Genomic DNA, 19,752 nt, shown 5'->3' on the forward strand with positions numbered 1-19,752 from the left:
ACAGTTAAAAGGTACCTGGTAGGTATTAGATTATATAACTGAATTATTACTCAGATAATAGACAGTGGGTGCTGCGCAAATAATAATAATAATAAAACCTCGCTGCCACTTCACACAACACTTTCACACTATCGTCATCTACATGATTACTCTGCAATTCACACTTACGTGTTTCGCACATGTTTCATAGAACCACTTTTATACTATTCCTCGAGAGTTCCGCTTGTAGATCTAAGTTTTCCCCGCAACCTTAGATATTTTTTGTTTTATTTTATTACGATGATCATTTCTGCTGATGTAGGCGATAAATAACAAAATATTTAGGTATTCGTTGAAGAATCTTGGTGACTGAATTTCGCTAAGAGATACCGCTACAATGAAATGAACCATTGTTTTGATGATTACCACCCCACCTCGCACTCCGTATCTGTGACTCTTCCCTATCTCACAATAGCATAAAACGAGCTGTCCTTTGAACTTTCTCGATGTCCTCCGTCAATCCTATCTGGTAAGGCTCCCACACAGTGCAGCAGTACTCAAGAAGATTACGGAGTAGTGTAGGCAGTCTCTTTAATGCAAGTATTAATCTTTTCTGGAAATCTTTAGTCCTAAAGCTCTACAATGTTAATACTAAGTAAGACCTCCTTCCGATCTCAACATTTCACTCTTAATGGGGGCATGCTACTCAAAATGAAAACCAAATACCGTCACTATGGTCCTGCAGTCAGCTGATAAGTGACTGATAAGAAGAAATGAATAGACACTGTAGCACTGCCTTTTTTCATTATTAAGTAAAGTCTGCAAAACACTGTTGTACGTGAGGGATAAACCTAGTGAGATTCCGCTGTTTTAAAAAGAGTTGCCTTGTGTTTTGGGAGGCTGGAGGCTCCAAATTCATCCTGCCATTATGGTTTAGATCGTCCGTGGTTTCCGTAAGCCACTTCAGAAAAATGCCGCTCTGTTTCCTTCTACAAGACGAAGACCGACTACGTGTGTCATCCCTCTCAAACTAGATCGTAAGTATGTAAATTCTGTATGTATGAACCATATTTATACTGAAGCGCCAAAGAAACTGGTACACGTGCCTAATATCGTGTAGGGCCCCCGCGAGCACGCAGAAATGCCGCAACACGATGTGGTATCGACTCGAATAATGTCAGAAGTAGTGCTGGAGGGAATTGACACCATGAATCCTGCAGGGCTGTCCACAATTCCGTAAGATTACGATGGGGTGGAGCTCTCTACTGAACAGCACATTACAAGGCATCCCAGATATGCTCAATAATGTTCATGTCTCTGGAGTTTGGTGGCTAGCGGAAGTGTTTAAACTCAGAAGTGTGTTCCTGGAGCCACTATGTAGCAATTCTGGACGTGCGGAGTGGAGCATTGTCCTGCTGGAATTGCCCAAGTCCATCGGAATGCACAACGGACATGAATGCATGCAGATGATGAGACAGGATGCTTGCGTACGTGTCACCTGTCAGAGTCGTATCTAGCCGTATCAGGGGTTCCATATTACTCCAACTGCACACTCCACACACCATTACAGAGGCTCCACAAGCTTGAATAATCCCCTGCTGACATGCAGAGTCCATGGATTGATGACGTTGTCTCCATACCCGTACACGTCCATCATCTAGATACAATGTGAAACGAGACTCGTCCGACCAGGCAACATGTTTCTAGTCATCAACAGTCAAATGTCGCTGCTGAAGGGCCCGGCGAGGCGTAAAGCTTTGTGTCGTGCAGTCATCAAGGGTGCACGAGTGGGCCTTCGGCTCCGAAAGCACATATCGATGATGCTTCGTTGATAGTTGGCCAGCCGACACTTGTTGATGACGCAGCATTGAAATCTGCAGCAATTTGCGGAAGGGTTGCAGTTCTTTCATGTTGAACGATTCTCTTCAGTCGGCGTTGGTCTCGTTCTTGCAGAATCTTTTTCCGGTCGCAGCGATGTCGGAGATTTGATGTTTTACCGGATTCCTGATATGCACGGTACATTCGTGAAATAGTCGTACAGGAAATCGCCACTTCATCGCTACCTCAGAGATGCTGTGTCCCAACGCTCATGCGCCAGCTATAACACCACATTCAAACTCAGTTAAATCTTGATAACCTGCCATCGTAGCTGCAGTAACCGATCTAACAACTGCGCCAGATACTTTTTGTCTTATATAGGCGTTGCCGACCGCAGTGCCGTAAACAGTCTGTTTACATATCTCTTATTTGAATACTCATTCCTATACCAGTTTCTTTGGCTGTTCAGAGTATATACAGGGTGGTCCATTGATGGTGACCGGGCCAAATATCTCACGAAATAAGCATCAAACGAAAAAACTACAAAGAATGAAACTCGTCTAGCTTGAAGGGGAAACCAGATGGCCCTATGGTTGGCCCGCTAGATGGCGCTGCCGTAGGTCAAGCGGATATCAGCTGCGTTTCTTTAAATAGGAACGCCCATTTTTTATTACATATTCGTGTAGTACTTAAAGAAATATGAATGTTTTAGTTGGACCACTTTTTTCGCTTTGTGATAGGTGGCGCTGTAACAGTCACAAACGTATAATTAAGTGGTATCACGTAACATTCCGCCAGTGCGGACGGTATCTGCTTCGTGATACATTATCCGTGTTAAAATTGGCCGTTTACCAATTCCGGAAAAGGTCGATATCGTGTTGATGTACGGCTATTGTGATCAAAATGCCCAACGGCCGTGTGCCATGTATGCTGCTCTGTATCCAGGACGACATCATCCAAGTGTCCGGACCGTTCGCCGGATAGCTACGTTATTTAAGGAAACAGGAAGTGTTCAGCCACATGTGAAACGTCAACCACGACCTGAAACAAATGATGATGCCTAAGTGTTTTAGCTGCTGTCGCGGCTAATCCGCACATCAGTAGCAGACAAATAGCGCGGTAATCGGGAATCTCAAAAACGTCAGTGCTGAGAATGCTACATCAAGATCGATTGCACCCGTACCATATTTCTATGCACCAGGAATTGTATGGCGACGACTTTGAACGTTGTGTACAGTTCTGTCACTGGGCACAAGAGAAATTACGGGACGATGACAGATTTTTTGCACGCGTTCTATTTAGCGACGAAGCGTTATTCACCAACAGCGGTAACGTAAACCGGAATAATATGCGCTATTGGGCAACGGAAAATCCACGATGGCTGCGGCAGGTGGAACATCAGCGACCTTGGCGTGTTAATGTATGGTGCGGCATTATGGGAGGAATGATAATTGGCCCCCATTTTATCGATGGCACTCTAAATCGTGCAATGTATGCTGATTTCCTACGTAATGTTCTACCGATGTTACTAAAAGATGTTTCACTGTATGACAAAATGGCGATGTACTTCCAACATGATGGATGTCCGGCACATAGCTCGCGTGCGGTTGAAGCGGTGTTGAATAGCATACTTCATGACAGGTGGATTGGTCGTCGAAGAACCATACCACGGCCCGCACGTTCGCCGGATCCGACGTTCCCGGATTTCTTTCTGTTGGGAAAGTTGAAGGATATTTGCCATCGTGATCCACCGACAACGTCTGACCACATGTGTCAGCGCATTGTCCATGCGTGTGCGAACATTACGGAAGGCGAACCACTCGCTATTGAGAGGAATGTTGTTACACGTATTGCCAAATGTATTGAGGTTGACGGACATCATTTTGAGCATTTATTGTATTAATATGTTGTTTACAGGTAATCACGCTGTAACAGGTTCAAATGGCTCTGAGCACTATGCGACTTAACTTCTGAGGTCATTAGTCGCCTAGAACTTAGAACTAATTAAACCTAACTAACCTAAGGACATCACACACATCCACGCCCGAGGCAGGATTCGAACCTGCGACCGTAGCAGTCCCGCGGTTCCGGACTGCGCGCCTAGAACCACACGCTGTAACAGCATGCGTTCTCAGAAACGATAAGTTCACAAAGGTACATGTATCACGTTGGAACAACCGAAATAAAAAGCTGAAACGCACCTACGTTCTGTATTTTAATTTAAAAAACCTACCCCTTACCAACTGTTAGTCTAAAATTGTGAGCCATATATTTGTGACTATTACAGCGCCATCTACCACAAAGCGAAAAAAGTGGTCCAACAAAAACATTCATATTTCTTTACGTACTACACGAATATGTAATAAAAAGGGGGTTCCTATTTTAAAAAAACGCAGTTGATATCTGTTTGACCTATGGCACCGCCATGTAGCGGGCCAACCATAGCGCCATCTGGTTTCGCCCTTCAAGCTAGACAAGTTTCGTTCTTTGTAGTTTTTTCGTTTGACGCTTTTTTCGTGAGATATTTGGACCGGTCACGATCATTGGACCACCCTGTCCTCGTGGAAGCTGAAGTGCCTGTGGAGTTATCCTGAAATATTTCCTACTCGGTCATAATAGTGCGCACAGAAGTGTTGTTCAGGTAGCAACTAGAAAGATAGTTTACAAATATAGTAGATACAATGAAAAGTATTTATTTGTGGAAATCACAAATATTGTGTTCAGTGGTGAAAAACATCCAGAGTGTGTGATTTCTTCACACATTTTTACTATAGCAGGTACGGCACCGAATAAATTAAATAGTCATCTTGACTTGAAACACAGAATCTTGAACTTAAAAAATAAGCCAAAACAATCGCGCTTGTTTTGTAACGTAGTCTTTCACTGTGTCTACTAGAAGTCTCAAAGAATTATGACAAGTGTCCTTTAAATCTGAAGTTTCTCACAAATTGAATTTTTCAAAATAACGATCCCATAGGAATGAAGCTGTCAAATGAAATTTCCATAATTACTAATCCACCCCTACTGTCTCTCAGAGAAGATGGAAAACAACCATAGGCTGGTGCTTCTATGTGCTAATTTCAATCTAAGTAAGGGAAACTGAGATGGTAGCAACAGTAACAACCGAGAGTGGAGATTTTTATACGACTGCTGGGGACTGCATGAAAAAGAAACAAAGGAAATTCGAAGAAAAATCGTATTATTTTCCAAAACTAGTTGTACATTACTTGACACAACGTTGTTTCATGGAAAGAGCAACAAGATTTTTGTATTGCCGACATGTGAAAATAGCAAATCCAATCACATCAGCTTGCAAGATTTATTTTTTATTTACGTTCGCATAAGACTACGGCATACGAATCTGACGACGTAATATATCATGCATGTTTTGCAAAAACTGTAAACTGTTAGACAAAAAAATCGTCGTGTGGTGTTACTTACCCTGCATGAATTCGAACGGTAAAACCCACCAGGGAGTTGTCAGCCAAGAAATGTAAAGAAAGCGCAGAATATTTCCAACTAGGCCCAGGCACAGTACCTGTGAAAACAACAGTAGCAGTAGTAACTCTATGGTTAGTTTTGTTTTAACAATGACTTAATTTCGCACTGATTGCAAGTGTTCCTACAATCTAACCTTAACGTGTCCAATTTGCTTTATCAGTCGAAAACTGAAGAAGTAGGCGAAGATCTCGGATATATGGTTTATAACTGATGCAACACCGAACAATGTTGGAGTTCCACCATAATCCTGGAATCAAAAATTATATTAGCAACCTGTCTGTGTTTGACATAGTACAGTGGTGTATTTTAAATTAACCTGATTTTAAGCAGAAAAGAAGAACGTAATGCACATTCCTATCTCTATACAACGAGATTTAAGCACGGAAAACAGCTCCTGGAAAGTGACTCTCTTTACTAGCCCTGCTCACATTTACCGTGTCCAAGAATTTCCTCAGCAGTCTTCGATGCACTTGTCCATAAATTTTGCTAGTCGTGCAGTGAATACTTTTCCTGCTTTCAACCAAATTTCGACGTATATTTCAAGGACTCGCGTTTAAAGTACTTTCGTAGAAAAACGATTAGATGTTAAGTCGCAGTACTATGCAAGTTAACATACACCGCAAATGAGATTAATCGGCCTGATTATTTGTCATGTTACAAAGTGATTTCATCTACAGCGATCTGAAACGTGGCAATATCTTGATCAACCTACTAAACGTAAATAGATATTTGATTCAGCCGCAGGTACAAAAAATGAGAACCAATTTGGCCGTGACAAACTGCATTATTGGAAGAACAAAAAATGTGGAAATTTGTGGTTAGGTCTTATGGGATCAAACTGCTGATGTCATCGGTCCCTAAGCTTACACATTGATTTAATCTAACTTAAAGTATCTTACGCTAAGGACGACACACACACCCTTGGCCGAGGAAAGACCCGAACTGCCGACGGGGGGAGCCGCGCGAGCCGTGGCAAGACGCCCCAGAACGCGCGGCTACCCTTCGCGGCTTGTAAGAACACATCCTCCCCACTCTCGTATCCCCTCCCCGCACAACATCGTCACTTGTCGACGTCAAAATGTGGTGACACTGGCTACTGACGAATTAAACTGACGTCTACAACAAAGCAGCAGTTTCTGCGCATTTACACTAACAGAAACGCATGTCATCTCGACCTACATCACAGAGAGCGGATTTCGAGGACACCCAGGTCTGATGACATTCTATATCGATCGCGACGTTTCTCACGTTTCTGAGTCAGCCTGCTGATTACTGACTAATGAGGACCGTAACAAAATTGGACTATTATGGAGGGTGTCCTAAGAGTCACTACGTAAGTCACACTATGCTTGTAAAGCACTTAACTATCAACACATGATTCGCGGTTGTCTGTCTCTCGATGGTAAAGAACATAGTAAAATACTCGTACACAGCCGCTAGCTGCTATCTACTACGTATCTCAAGACTCAGATATATCGATAAATCTACCAGCTGATTAAACTGAAAGAAGTTTTTACCCCAGCATACATTCTGGAAAACAATATATAAAGTTTAACATGAATCACGAAGTATGAGTACTTAAGTCGTAATAAATATCCTACTACACAAAATATTATTGGATTGTAGCGTTTCAAAGAGAGAAGCGTTTTTGTTTGTCGATCCTGCTTTGCAACATGAAACTGCGAAAAGATTCGAGAAAAAAAGAACGTTTGCCTCCTTGCGCACCTCGGCGCATGTCAGTTACAGATGTACGATTCACAGATAACCATCAGAGTTACCAATATAGTGAAATTTAGATTCAATAGTACAATGATGGCAGAAATCCTGATGAAACCTTCATTTACGTTATCCATAACCTATATTTCACTCCTACGTACAAGTCAGGCAGAAAGTAGCAGATAAATGTAACAGATTACTTTTGAATGTGGAATGAATCACTGCTTGCGTGACAGTGTGAGAAACGAGCCAGAGCTTGGGCGACCTACTGTCATTGTTGTTCCATAGCCGCGTGTACGAAGTTTGTGCCTCTCTGCCTCTATGTAGCATCAAAACTACGGCTTACAACGGAAGATTTAAGAAAATTTCGGTTTTTACAGAGGTTCGGTTTTTGCATTGGAATCTGGCTCCGTCCAAACAGGCCTCAAAAGGCCCAAAGGTACCGACTGACCACTTTCTTATCTTCACCCGATAAGCGTTGCTGGATGTGGATATGGAGGGGCGTGTGGTTAGCACACCGTTTTTCCAGCTGTTGTCAGTTTTAGCGACCAGAGCCGCTAGTTTTCAATCAACTAGCTTCTCAAGTGGCCTCACAAGGGTTGAGTGCATCCCGCTTGGCAACAGCGCTCGGCAGACCCGGACGATCACCAATCTAAGTCGGTTCTAAGTTACTGTTGAACTGACACACCGGCAGCAACACGTGGAGGCGCGGAGCTGAGTTGCCACGTCCTGCACAGAACACACGTGTAATCTCATACTCATATGTTTCATTTAGCTTGCTCAAATTCGCAAACTATTCGATGTACGCATATGGAAATCAGTGTCTTCTGGAAGAGCTGCACTATCTTTTCATTTCAGTTTTATTTATGGCAGTAAATTTTTCCGTCGATCCAGAATTTTCGAAACCTTTTTGTTACTGAATTTAGTACACAGATTATGGTTAACTAAACTGCACAGTGCACATGAACAATTCCGGAAAAAATGCGTCGTCTTCAAGGATAGTGTTGAATGGCACTGACGCGTAATATGTGCACACTGAGGAGTTGTGTTAAAGATACATTTGTCATTGGCGTCGGCAATCGAATGGCGTTCAGGAGGCCTGTTTATGCGCCCTTCATGATGTAAAAATTGTTCAAATGGCTCTGAGCACTATGGGACTTAACTTCGGAGGTCATCAGTCCCCTAGAACTTAGAACTACTTAAACCTAACTAACCTAAGGACATCACACACATCCATGCCTGAGGCAGGATTGGAACCTGCGACCGTAGCGGTCGCGCGGTTCCAGACTGTATCGCCTACAACCGCTCGGCCACTCCGGCCGGCCCTTCATGGTGACTCTTCAGGTAGTAACTGTGCTGAGTTATTCATTCTGAGGTGCAATCATACCCCACAGACGTTCTCCTGTTCAACAGCTTCAGCTATCTGAACGGGATCCCATTGAGGGAAGTAGGATGGGCACAATGTATCGGTGGTATGTCACTGCTTTCAGTAGTCTGTGGAAGATTCCAACACGTGTAGACCAGGTTCTGGACATCCAGACAATACAGAAGCACATCAAGATCGACGCATAGTGCGAGCAGAGGTGGCCTATCGAACATCTTCCACTGACGATATTGGGGCACATGTTGCACTTGCCGTGTCATAAGGAACAAATGGGACAGTCTGCTAGCAGCAATATTAAGATCACGCGTGCCTTGCCCAAGTTACCACTGACAGCACGACACCACCAAGCATGGATGTTCTGGTGTCATGAGAGGGTTCACTGGAAAGTGGAATAGCGCTCTGTTGTCATCAGTGATGGGAGCGGGTTCTGTCTGTAGGTGACAAGACCGCCATGCAGTAACACCTCCACGTGGTGCTGCACGAGCAACGGTGCCCGCGGCCTCAGCTGTGTTGTCAAATTTCGTTGCACGGTGGGGGCCGTGGGTACCTGCTAAATGGACTGAGTGGAGAACTACGGCCTGTACAAAATTTATCACATAGTGGGCCCTAACCTTGAAGAAAAATACACCCTTGTTTATATGCGAGTGATGGACGCACACATGTATGGCGTAGGAATGCTAACCTTCCTCTACCAGAGTGCAATCGCCCACGACACACAGGTCCCATCCTAGGCTTCATGGTGTGGGGGCCCACCAGTTACAACTCGCGGTCATATTTCATGTATCTGAAGGGTAAAGTAACCAATGCCCGCTACATTGCATAGGCTGTCATCACCGTACTACTGTCACTCCTTCGACAGGAAGGTGATGTGGTTTTCAGCAGGACAACGAATGTCCACATACGGCTGCTGTGACGCAACGCCAGTTGAGCATGTTTGTGATAGGATAAAGTGAGAACTTACTCGTTCTCCAGGCCCTACAAGAAAAATTGCTGAATTGGAAAAAAAAAGAAAAAAAAAGAAAGGCGCAAAATGCTTGGAATGGTCTACCACAAGATGCCATTCGTCACCTACGAGTATACTACGATCGTTTGCATACGAGAATACAATACGCGTCTGCATTGCCGCCATAGGCGGGTATACTATGTATTGTTGTGACTGTTTGACACCGTTTACTGTGGCATGTTGGTTTAATTAGGTTGGAATTTGTTATCATATAACTACCTACGCTTAGATCTACATAGCTACTCCGCAAGCCACCGTACAGTGCGTGACGAAGGGTACCCTGTACCACTACTTGTCGTTTCCCCTCCTGTTCCACTCGCAAATAGAGGGAGGGAGAAACGACTGTCTGTACGCCTCCGTATGAGCCCTAATTTCTCCTGTCTTACCTTTGTGGTCCTTACACGCCATGTATGTTGACGGCACTAGAATCACTCCGCAGTCAGTTTCAAATGCCAGTTCTCTAAATTTTCTGAATAGTGTTTCTCGAAAAGAACGTCCCTTTCCCTCCAGGGTTTCCCATTTGAGTTCCCGAAGCATTTCTGTAACACTTACGAGTTGTTGGAACCTGCCGGTGACAGAGCTAACAGCCCGCCTCTGAATTGCTTCGATGTCTTTCTTCAATCCGACCTGGTGCGGATCCCAAACACTCGAGCAGTACTCCAGAATAGATCGCGCCAGCAACCTACATGCGGTCTCCCTTACAGGTGAATCTCTTTCCTAAAATTCTCCCAATAAACCAAAGTCGACCATTTGTATTCCCTACCACAGTTTTCACATGCTCGTTCCACCTCATATCGCTTTGCAACATTTCGCCCAAATATTTAAACGACTAGACTGTTTTCAGCAGGACGCTAGTAATACTGTATGCGAGCATTACAGGTTAGTTCTTCCTTCACATCCGCATTAACTTAGATTTTTCCACATTTAGGGCTAACAGCCATTCATCATACCAATTAGAAATTTTGTCTAAGTCGTCTTGTATCTTCCTACAGTCACTCACCCTATTGCCGGTCGCACTGAATACAGCCCTGTATCTGACGTTTCTTTGCCAAATTTCGCTTAACGCATTAGAAAATGTTCCACTTGGCCTTCAGCGACAGCTACGGTTTCAGCTTGATGGTGCATTGCCACACGTTGGAATGAATGTATGTAACTATTTAAATAAAGCGTTTCCAGGAAGCTGGATTGGTCGTGGAGGTGAAGTGTTCTGGCCTCCACGTTCCCGGACCTTAATCCACTGGAGTTTTATTTGTGGGGACACTTAAAGGAACAAGTTTATAGTACTCCACTGATGGATGTGCACGACCTAATAGCTCGCGTACATGGCGCTTGGTCAATGGTGGATGCACGTGTGTTGCGTAGGGTCCGGCCTAGTATGATCCAGCGAGTGGCGAAGTGTTTGCAAACGCAATGTGGTCGCTTTGAACATCTTCTCTACAGTGGACGTTGGTCGTACGTGTACATACCGGCTCTGTCAAGATAAACCTGGACGTCAAACGTACAGAGTGGAATTATTGAGCGTGGCATAATGTGCAATCTAGTGTAGCCTAACCACTGTGTTTTTCGTACCTCATTCGATACAGACGATGTTTCTGTATCCACTGTTGTTTTTTGTTGTCTCTATTTGTGTTACGCAATAAACAAAATGGTCTTTTATGTCTTAATGTTTAAGTTAAGGTAACAGCAGCAGAAAGAGATACAGAAGATACGACATTGTGGAGATGTATACTGGATACAATTTGATGCATTGACTGAAAAAAAAAGTTTGGCGCGAATTGAACTCTAATAGCGGGCGAGTCTGGATATCCGTTCCCAACGGCATTGCCGCATCTCACTGAACTAATTGGACAGCTTTGTCACAGTGCAGAGTTCATGCTACCTGTTTTTGGCTACGTTGCAAACAGTAACAGCGTTGCCAGAGCCTAGTTTTCTAAATCGATTTTCTAATAAACCTATTGGAGGGCTAGGTTTTCTGGATACACTTTGTGTTGATTTGGGAGGAGGAATCGCACGCAGACCGCAAAGTGCGACATTTTTTCTTCACCCTGTATAAGTGGAAGAGAGAATCATTGTGGTGACGATACAGGATGCAAATGTGGAAATCCACTGACATACGGGACTTTGACAAACACGGACCGTTATGGCATGACGCCTGAGAACGAAAATCTCGAAAACGACGAAAGTGGTCGGCTAATCGCGTGCTACTCTCATGAACGCCTATGGAAGTGGGATAAGGAATGGTGAAACCGCGAAAATGGTTGAAAGTCCAAGCCGCATCCCAAAATGTAGAGGTCGGAGGCTTTTTCGCTCTGTAAAGCATGATACGTGGCGATCCGTAGCAGGTCTGGTGACAGAGTACAATGCGGCTGCAGGCACTAGTCTTGCGGAGAACACTGTTTAGCGCATATTGCTGAACACAGAGCTCCCCAGCAGATGGCATCTACGCTCCCCCACAGTGAACTGGCGACGTCGCCAATTACGACTGCAGTGCGCTCTAGATCAACGGGATTGTGGCGTGGATCAATGGAAACACGTCACCTGGTAGGCTGAATCATGTTTCTTGTTATATCTGGTCCACGATCGTGTACTACGCCGTCATCCAGGTGAAAGGCTGCCTGAAACATACATGGCCAGTATTATGCTACGAGGGACATTCACGTGTGCTTCAGTGGGACCTGCCGTAGTAATCTAAGGTACGGGGTGTTCAAAAAGTGTCTCCGCAGGGCCGTATGATTGTTAGCCGCGCGTGCCGTATACCGCAGTGAATATACCGAAATGAAACTAGTGAAACACAAGTTATTAATTTAATGAATATTCATTTTTATTTACAAATTTTCACATTAAATGTTTAAAGTGTCCCCCCTGTTGTTGAATACGCAATTCAATTCGTCTAATCATGTTTCCAAACACAAGCTGTAACATTTCTTCTGTAACAGAAGCAGTGAAACTGGATATCGCAGTTTTCAATTCATCGATGGATTTTGGACGGTTTTTATAGACAGTTGCTTCCGCTGCACCCCAGAAGAAAAAGTCAGGTGGCTTTAGGTCAGGCGATCATGGAGGCCAAAGTCCCTGTGAAATTATGCGATCACCAAAAACACCAGCAAGCAGTGACATTGAAACGCGAGCTGTATGCGCGGTTGCACCATCTTGTTGAAAATAACCGTTCAGTATTTCACTTAACACAAGTTCTCATGTGAATGGCTACAGAATATCACTGCAGTATCGTTGTGCGTTTATTGTTTCAATGAAAAACGTGGGACCCACAATCCGACGTCTAGAAATTGCAATCCAAACTCCTATTTTCACAGAATGAAGTGGTTCCTCATGAATACACAATGGATTTGCAGTGCTCCACACACGAGAATTTTGCGAATTCATGTACCCGGATACATGAAACCAGCCGGCCAGAGTGGTCGAGCGGTTCTACGCGCTACAGTCTGGAACCGCGCGACCGCTACGGTCGCAGGTTCGAATCCTGCCTCGCGCATGGATGCGTGTGATATCATTAGGTTAGTTAGGTTTAACTAGTTCAAAGTTCTAGGGGACTGATGACCTTATAAGTTAAGTCCCATAGTGCTCAGAGCCATCTGACCCAAATGAAACCACGCCTCATCAGTGAAAAACGTTTCATTAAGAATATTCCTTCCATTTTGTTGAACGAAATTTTTGAAACATTGACAATAATGCAGTCTCTTGCCATGATCAGTATTTTTCAGTTCTTGCACGACTGTGTGGGAAAAGTTCTAATTTTTTCCTTACAGCTGTGTGAGCCGTTCCGACACTTACATCGATTTCCTGGGCGAGTTCTCTTACTGACTTGTTCGGACTCATGGATATTTTATCGGAAATATCGAGTAGTTTATCCTCAGACAAAACGCTAGGACGACCACTTCTCGGTGCATCTGTCACTAAACCCGTACTTCGAAATTTGTTAATCAAATCTCGCACAGTATCGCGATGTGGGAGTGTTGTCTCCGGGGAAACTGAATTAAATGTTTGACGAACTGAAACCGTGTATTTACCGCCAGCTTTGAAAGCTTGTTCGACTAAAAACACACGTTCTTCAATGGTTAGCATTTTAACAGTGACAAAAACGAAACAAACGAACAAAGGAGCTAAACTTAAACGTTCACGTCAACACGTAACGACACACACCAGCGATACTACTGACGCTGGCTGAGATAAACGAAACAGTGGAATGTTGGGAGGGTCCACTTGAAGGGAAGTAACCCAGGCAGGCGAACAATCATACGGCACTGCGGAGAGACTTTTTGAACACCCCATACAATGACAATTGTGGGCTACGTGTATTTCTGACCATCTGCGTTCCTTCACGCTTGATGTCTTCCTCGACGCTAATGGTATCTTCCAGCAGAATAACTGTCCGTGTTATAAGGCCAAAATCATATTACAGTGGTTTGAGGAGCATGACAGTGAATTCACGTTGATGTCTTGGCCACTAACTTCTCCTGATACGAACGTTAGGGATCACATCTATGGCGCTATCTGCCACCAACTCCTCGTCCACAAACCACCAGCCTGCAATTTAGTGGGACTGTGTGGCCTGGTCAGAGACATCTGGTGCCACATACCTCCGGAAATTTACCAACGGCTTGATGAAACCAAGCCATGCCATACCATTGCTGTACTGCGTTCCAGTGGTGGACGAACTCACCATTAAGCACGTGATCAAAATGTATTGACCCATCAGTGTGTGTTCCGATGTGTTGTCAGCTTTGCGAAACTGTCCAAGTAAATTGGCAAAGTTTTTCTGTGGTGATGAAAGTATATTAATTTTTTTCCTCCGTCAGTTTTGTCTGAGATTTCTTAAACAAACTTTCTCACTGAAATCAGTTTGGAAAACAGTCACATTGGCGTTAAATGTTTTTTTTTTTAGAACTACAGCACTGAAACTCTTTTAAACTAAAAACTACTAGGATTTATCAGCAGCTGTCTGTAACCTAAACCTACAGATTAGCTGTATCAACTGAGTGATAGCTCCACGAACAGTTCGACAGAAAGGAGTTGCCTACGATGAGAGAATGAAGCTCCCTACATCAACCTACTCACGATATACACAAAACACCAAAAGGCTGAAATCAAGAGATACCTACGACTTCGAACACTCAGCCTAAAGTACAGATTAGGTCAACTTTGTAATATCGTCACTAGGTCTGACCTGCGAAACTCTGGCGACGTCAGACACTGCGACACTTGAATTCCTGTCCTGGCTGTCACCCGGTGCAGCCTCGAAGACCTTACGTCAAGAACACCTAACGCAACTGACGCGCATGACTTCTGTGCTAACCTAGACTGACTAATAAACTCTGTTTTTTTTAAAAGTATTATATGTAATATGTAATTCGCTTTTGTATTAAAAGTGCCATAGTTTGTACTTCATTTTACTTCTTTTAATTTGTGAAGTATTACTTCTGTCAAGAATTTAAACGAACTTGGCACTTTTATTGTTATTAAAACTGACTTACCTGAAGATGCCAAAAAAGGAAGGTGAAAATAAGTCCGATTCCAAACCCCATAAACCATGATACGAAGAGGAACGATCCGCACTTGAGGTTTCCAAACTGCTTGAACACTGTCACCCACTCTGGGATCTCGCGCGTCGTCTGGGCGAACATTTTTGTCTGCAACGAGTGTAATGTTTACTGAAAAATCTCCACCACGCCATCTTGATCAAAGTTCATTATAAGAGATTTCATGTGAGCAAATAATGAAAGGCAACTTATAGTAACAATAATAATTTAAGCAATATAAAAATTTTATTCTTAAAAAAATTCACCTTTTCTTACATGAACTGTCGGTTTCGTAATATATTGCAAAGTCTTTACCTTGTAGACTACGTTCGCAATCAATTTATACTTGTTAAAATAGCTACAAAAGCCCCATGTTGGAAGAAAATAAGATAGTGACAGGTAATAACTTCATGCAAGAAAGATTAAATCCACGTAAGGAAAATAGTTTTTTTAATGTTATACATTCTAATTATTTTCTGTTACTAAACTAATTTGCACAATTACATCTAAATTTCCTTCAGTGCTTTTCTACAAAACGCACACTTTACAGATGTAAGTAACAAAAAGAAGAAAGAAAAAGAAGGAAGATTATGGTTTAATGTTCCGTAGGCCAAGGTCTTTTGAAGTAAGATACAAGCTCGAACCGGAGAAGGTTGGCGAAAGAAATCGGCAGTTCCCTTTTCAAACGAACTATTCCGGCGTTTGCCTTAAGCGATTTAGAGATATCATGGGAAACCTAAATCTGGACGTTTGGGAATTTGAACTGTCGTCCTCCCAAATACGAGCTCTGTGTCCTAACCACTACGCCACCGCGCTCGGTGGACGGTTCAAAGATACAATCTCCAGATTAGGGCACGTTTGCCTGGGCCTCTATCATTTAGGCTGTAGGGCAGACCTTTGGCTGGCGATGGATATCCATGTACAAGTGGTGCAGTATGACCTGGGGAAGTATTCGGTCCTGGTCAAGGTTTGGGTTCAGCCATTTGAGTACTCTTTCGTGACTTGTGGAAGATTATGAACGCTCAATGGGGTTGTTGTACGACATCAATATCTTGCGAACTACCTTACCTTTACAAAATCCACACTAGTAATGTACGAATAAAATGCATACACATACGGAGCGCATAAATGTACGGAAGGACTATTTCGAAGAACGGTTAAATGACCATCTAGGAAAAGAGATGAAAGGAAAGTAAGAACCCCAGCCAAAAGGGGACGAGCCTACAGTGAGGGAAATGGATGAAGTTATAAAGCAAATTGAGAACAATAAGGCCTCATGAACTGATAGCAAGGCAATAGAGCTACTGAAACAAGGTGGAGAAGCCTGCAGAAAAGCAGTACATTTAATGTTTCTACAGTTTTGAAGAAATGAAAAGATTGCCAATGAATGGCAACAAGCAGCATCATGCCCAACACATAAGACAGGAAAAAGAACCAAGTGTGATAATTACAGGGGTATAACGCTATCACGTAGCGCATGAAATATCCTTGTGCTCATTCTCTTACTATAGCTGTTATCATATACAGAGGAAAATCTTGAAGAGCACCAGGCTAGATTTCGTAAAGTCATGTCAACAGCGGACCACGGATTCATTCTCAGACAAGTACTTGAAAAGATATGGGGATTTGACAAGTAGGTATACATACCTATTTGTAGATTTCAAGAAAGCCTATGATAATGCCCACAGAGAAAACATATGAAGGGTAATGGAAGAATCAGGAATACCTTCGAAACTGTTGAAGTTGACCAAAATATGTATCGAGAAAACTGTATGTGAAGCGAGGGTGCAACAGAGGGAGTCCTAATGTTTTACAGTTGAGATAAGTCTCAAAGTGGGAGACTACACCTTACTAAGCCTATTTAACTTGTTACTGGATAACGTCCTAAAAAGAGCGTCATAGAATGGAAGAGGTGTGAACTTGTTTGCTGACGATATTGTTGTTATAGCGGAGAAAGAAAATAAACTAATGAGAACATTTAAAGTGCTAAGAGAGGAGGGGTCTGAGGATCAATCAAGATAAAACAGAATGTAACGAGAAATAACGAAGGGGTAATGAAGGTATTACTGCCATTAGGAGGTATGGAACTTAAGACGTGCAGCTCCTTCAAATATCTGGGAAGTACTATGAGTGCAAACAACAACATGGAGAATACGAGATATCGAACCAGATAAAACCTACAGAAAGGTGTTTATCCTCAATGAGAAAAATATTCAGCAGCAAACTACTAACAAGGACGACAGGATTCTGCATGTACAAGACTGATGTGTGACCGATGTTAATGTATGGGGCTGCAACACGAATACATAGCGGGAAGCCGGAGAGAAAAATTATGAGCTTCGAAAACAATCTGTTAAGAAAAATCTTTGCGCCCTTGTCAGAAAATGGAATTTTTAGAAGAAGAAAAACCCAGAATTCACGCGCTGTTCAATGAAGCACGTGCGACAGCTGTAATAGACAGGAGATGAATTGAATGTTTGCGACATGTGAGAAGAGAAGAAAGGATGGCAAAGGCAGTGCTGGAAGGGAAGCCACAAGGTGCGGGTCCCCCTGGTAGACCAAGAGTGAAGTGGATGGATGGAGTCAAGAAAGACCAGCAGACCGTGGGAGCCCACGAATGCTTGACTGACGGCAGAGACCACTGGAAGACGCTAAGGAGTGAGGCGATAAACACTCTTCGGTTCTTATGGACATCTAATTAGTATATATCTATGCATGTAAATGGAAGCTCCCTGGTCGCGACTGTACATGTTCGGACCAATCCCAGGAACTACTGTGGGGATTTTGATCAGGTTGTGACTGATGGATAGACTGATCCACAAGGAAGATCGTATATAATTTTTTGTAACTACACTCCTGGAAATTGAAATAAGAACACCGTGAATTCATTGTCCCAGGAAGGGGAAACTTTATTGACACATTCCTGGGGTCAGATACATCACATGATCACACTGACAGAACCACAGGCACATAGACACAGGCAAAAGAGCATGCACAATGTCGGCACTAGTACAGTGTATATCCACCTTTCGCAGCAATGCAGGCTGCTATTCTCCCATGGAGACGATCGTAGAGATGCTGGATGTAGTCCTGTGGAACGGCTTGCCATGCCATTTCCACCTGGCGCCTCAGTTGGACCAGCGTTCGTGCTGGACCTGCAGACCGCGTGAGACGACGCTTCATCCAGTCCCAAACATGCTCAATGGGGGACAGATCCGGAGATCTTGCTGGCCAGGCTAGTTGACTTACACCTTCTAGAGCACGTTGGGTGGCACGGGATACATGCGGACGTGCATTATCCTGTTGGAACAGCAAGTTCCCTTGCCGGTCTAGGAATGGTAGAATGATGGGTTCGATGACGGTTTGGATGTACCGTGCACTATTCAGTGTCCCCTCGACGATCACCAGTGGTGTACGGCCAGTGTGGGAGATCGCTCCCCACACCATGATGCCGGGTGTTGGCCCTGTGTGCCTCGGTCGTATGCAGTCCTGATTGTGGCGCTCACCTGCACGGCGCCAAACACGCATACGACCATCATTGGCACCAAGGCAGAAGCGACTCTCATCGCTGAAGACGACACGTCTCCATTCGTCCATCCATTCACGCCTGTCGCGACACCACTGGAGGCGGGCTGCACGATGTTGGGGCGTGAGCGGAAGACGGCCTAACGGTGTGCGGGACCGTAGCCCAGCTTCATGGAGACGGTTGCGAATGGTCCTCGCCGATACCCCAGGAGCAACAGTGTCCCTAATTTGCTGGGAAGTGGCGGTGCGGTCCCCTACGGCTCTGCGTAGGATCCTACGGTCTTGGCGTGCATCCGTGCGTCGCTGCGGTCCGGTCCCAGGTCGACGGGCACGTGCACCTTCCGCCGACCACTGGCGACAACATCGATGTACTGTGGAGACCTCACGCCCCACATGTTGAGCAATTCGGCGGTACGTCCACCCGGCCTCCCGCATGGTCACTATACGCCCTCGCTCAAAGTCCGTCAACTGCACATACGGTTCACGTCCACGCTGTCGTTGCATGCTACCAGTGTTAAAGACTGCGATGGAGCTCCGTATGCCACGGCAAACTGGCTGACACTGACGGCGGCGGTGCACAAATGCTGCGCAGCTAGCGCCATTCGACGGCCAACACCGCGGTTCCTGGTGTGTCCGCTGTGCCGTGCGTGTGATCATTGCTTGTACAGCCCTCTCGCAGTGTCCGGAGCAAGTATGGTGGGTCTGACACACCGATGTCAATGTGTTCTTTTTTCCATTTCCAGGAGTGTATTTCGTGGAAACTAGCCGAACTATGATGAACTGATGTACGCAAGTGCTGTGTAGACGATGGATCTGCTATCTAGCGGTACAGCCGCCGCAACTCCACACAACAGTGCAGCTTGAGCAGAAAGCGAGTGTGTCTACTGGTAAGGCGCGCCCCTGAAAATCGAGAGGTCGCGGGATCGAATCCCGGTTGGACCACGGATTTTTCACTGTCTTTTAACCTAGCATTCACTTCTCATTGTTGTTGATATTCGCTAGAGGCAGAACGTTTTCCGAATTCCGTGTTGAACTGTGTCATTATCAAGAGTAAAATCAGTCGGGCTTGGTGGTCTAGGGGTGCCGGAACGGTAACTCAGCGTGTTCGGTCAGTCGACTGGCCACCGTCCGTAATACAACAAAACTGAGTGACGTCTTCAACAATGTCTACGCGACATTCGCATAGAACTAAATGACGAAAACAGCAAAGAAACACATAGACAGAACGAGGAAAAGATGAGAGAAATGATGTAGGTCGTGCTTGGTAACTGAAACATCGTGGCTAACGAAGA

The 19,752-nt window shown here is 44.4% G+C and overlaps 1 protein-coding gene across 1 annotated transcript in view; it reads right to left on the minus strand.

The window, feature by feature from the left end:
* The window catches only part of LOC124613563 (major facilitator superfamily domain-containing protein 6), a 370,141-nt gene that overhangs the window by 87,784 nt on the left and 262,605 nt on the right, over positions 1-19,752 (minus strand). The window contains exons 6-8 of the mRNA XM_047142277.1: positions 14,891-15,046; positions 5,432-5,545; positions 5,239-5,335 (exon numbers count right to left, since the gene is read on the minus strand). Coding sequence (XP_046998233.1) covers positions 5,239-5,335; positions 5,432-5,545; positions 14,891-15,046 — 367 coding nt within the window. The remainder of the gene's footprint in view (positions 1-5,238; positions 5,336-5,431; positions 5,546-14,890; positions 15,047-19,752) is intronic.

Source organism: Schistocerca americana, chromosome 4 (genome assembly GCF_021461395.2).
Source record: "Schistocerca americana isolate TAMUIC-IGC-003095 chromosome 4, iqSchAmer2.1, whole genome shotgun sequence".
Taxonomy (NCBI): Eukaryota; Metazoa; Arthropoda; class Insecta; order Orthoptera; family Acrididae; genus Schistocerca; species Schistocerca americana.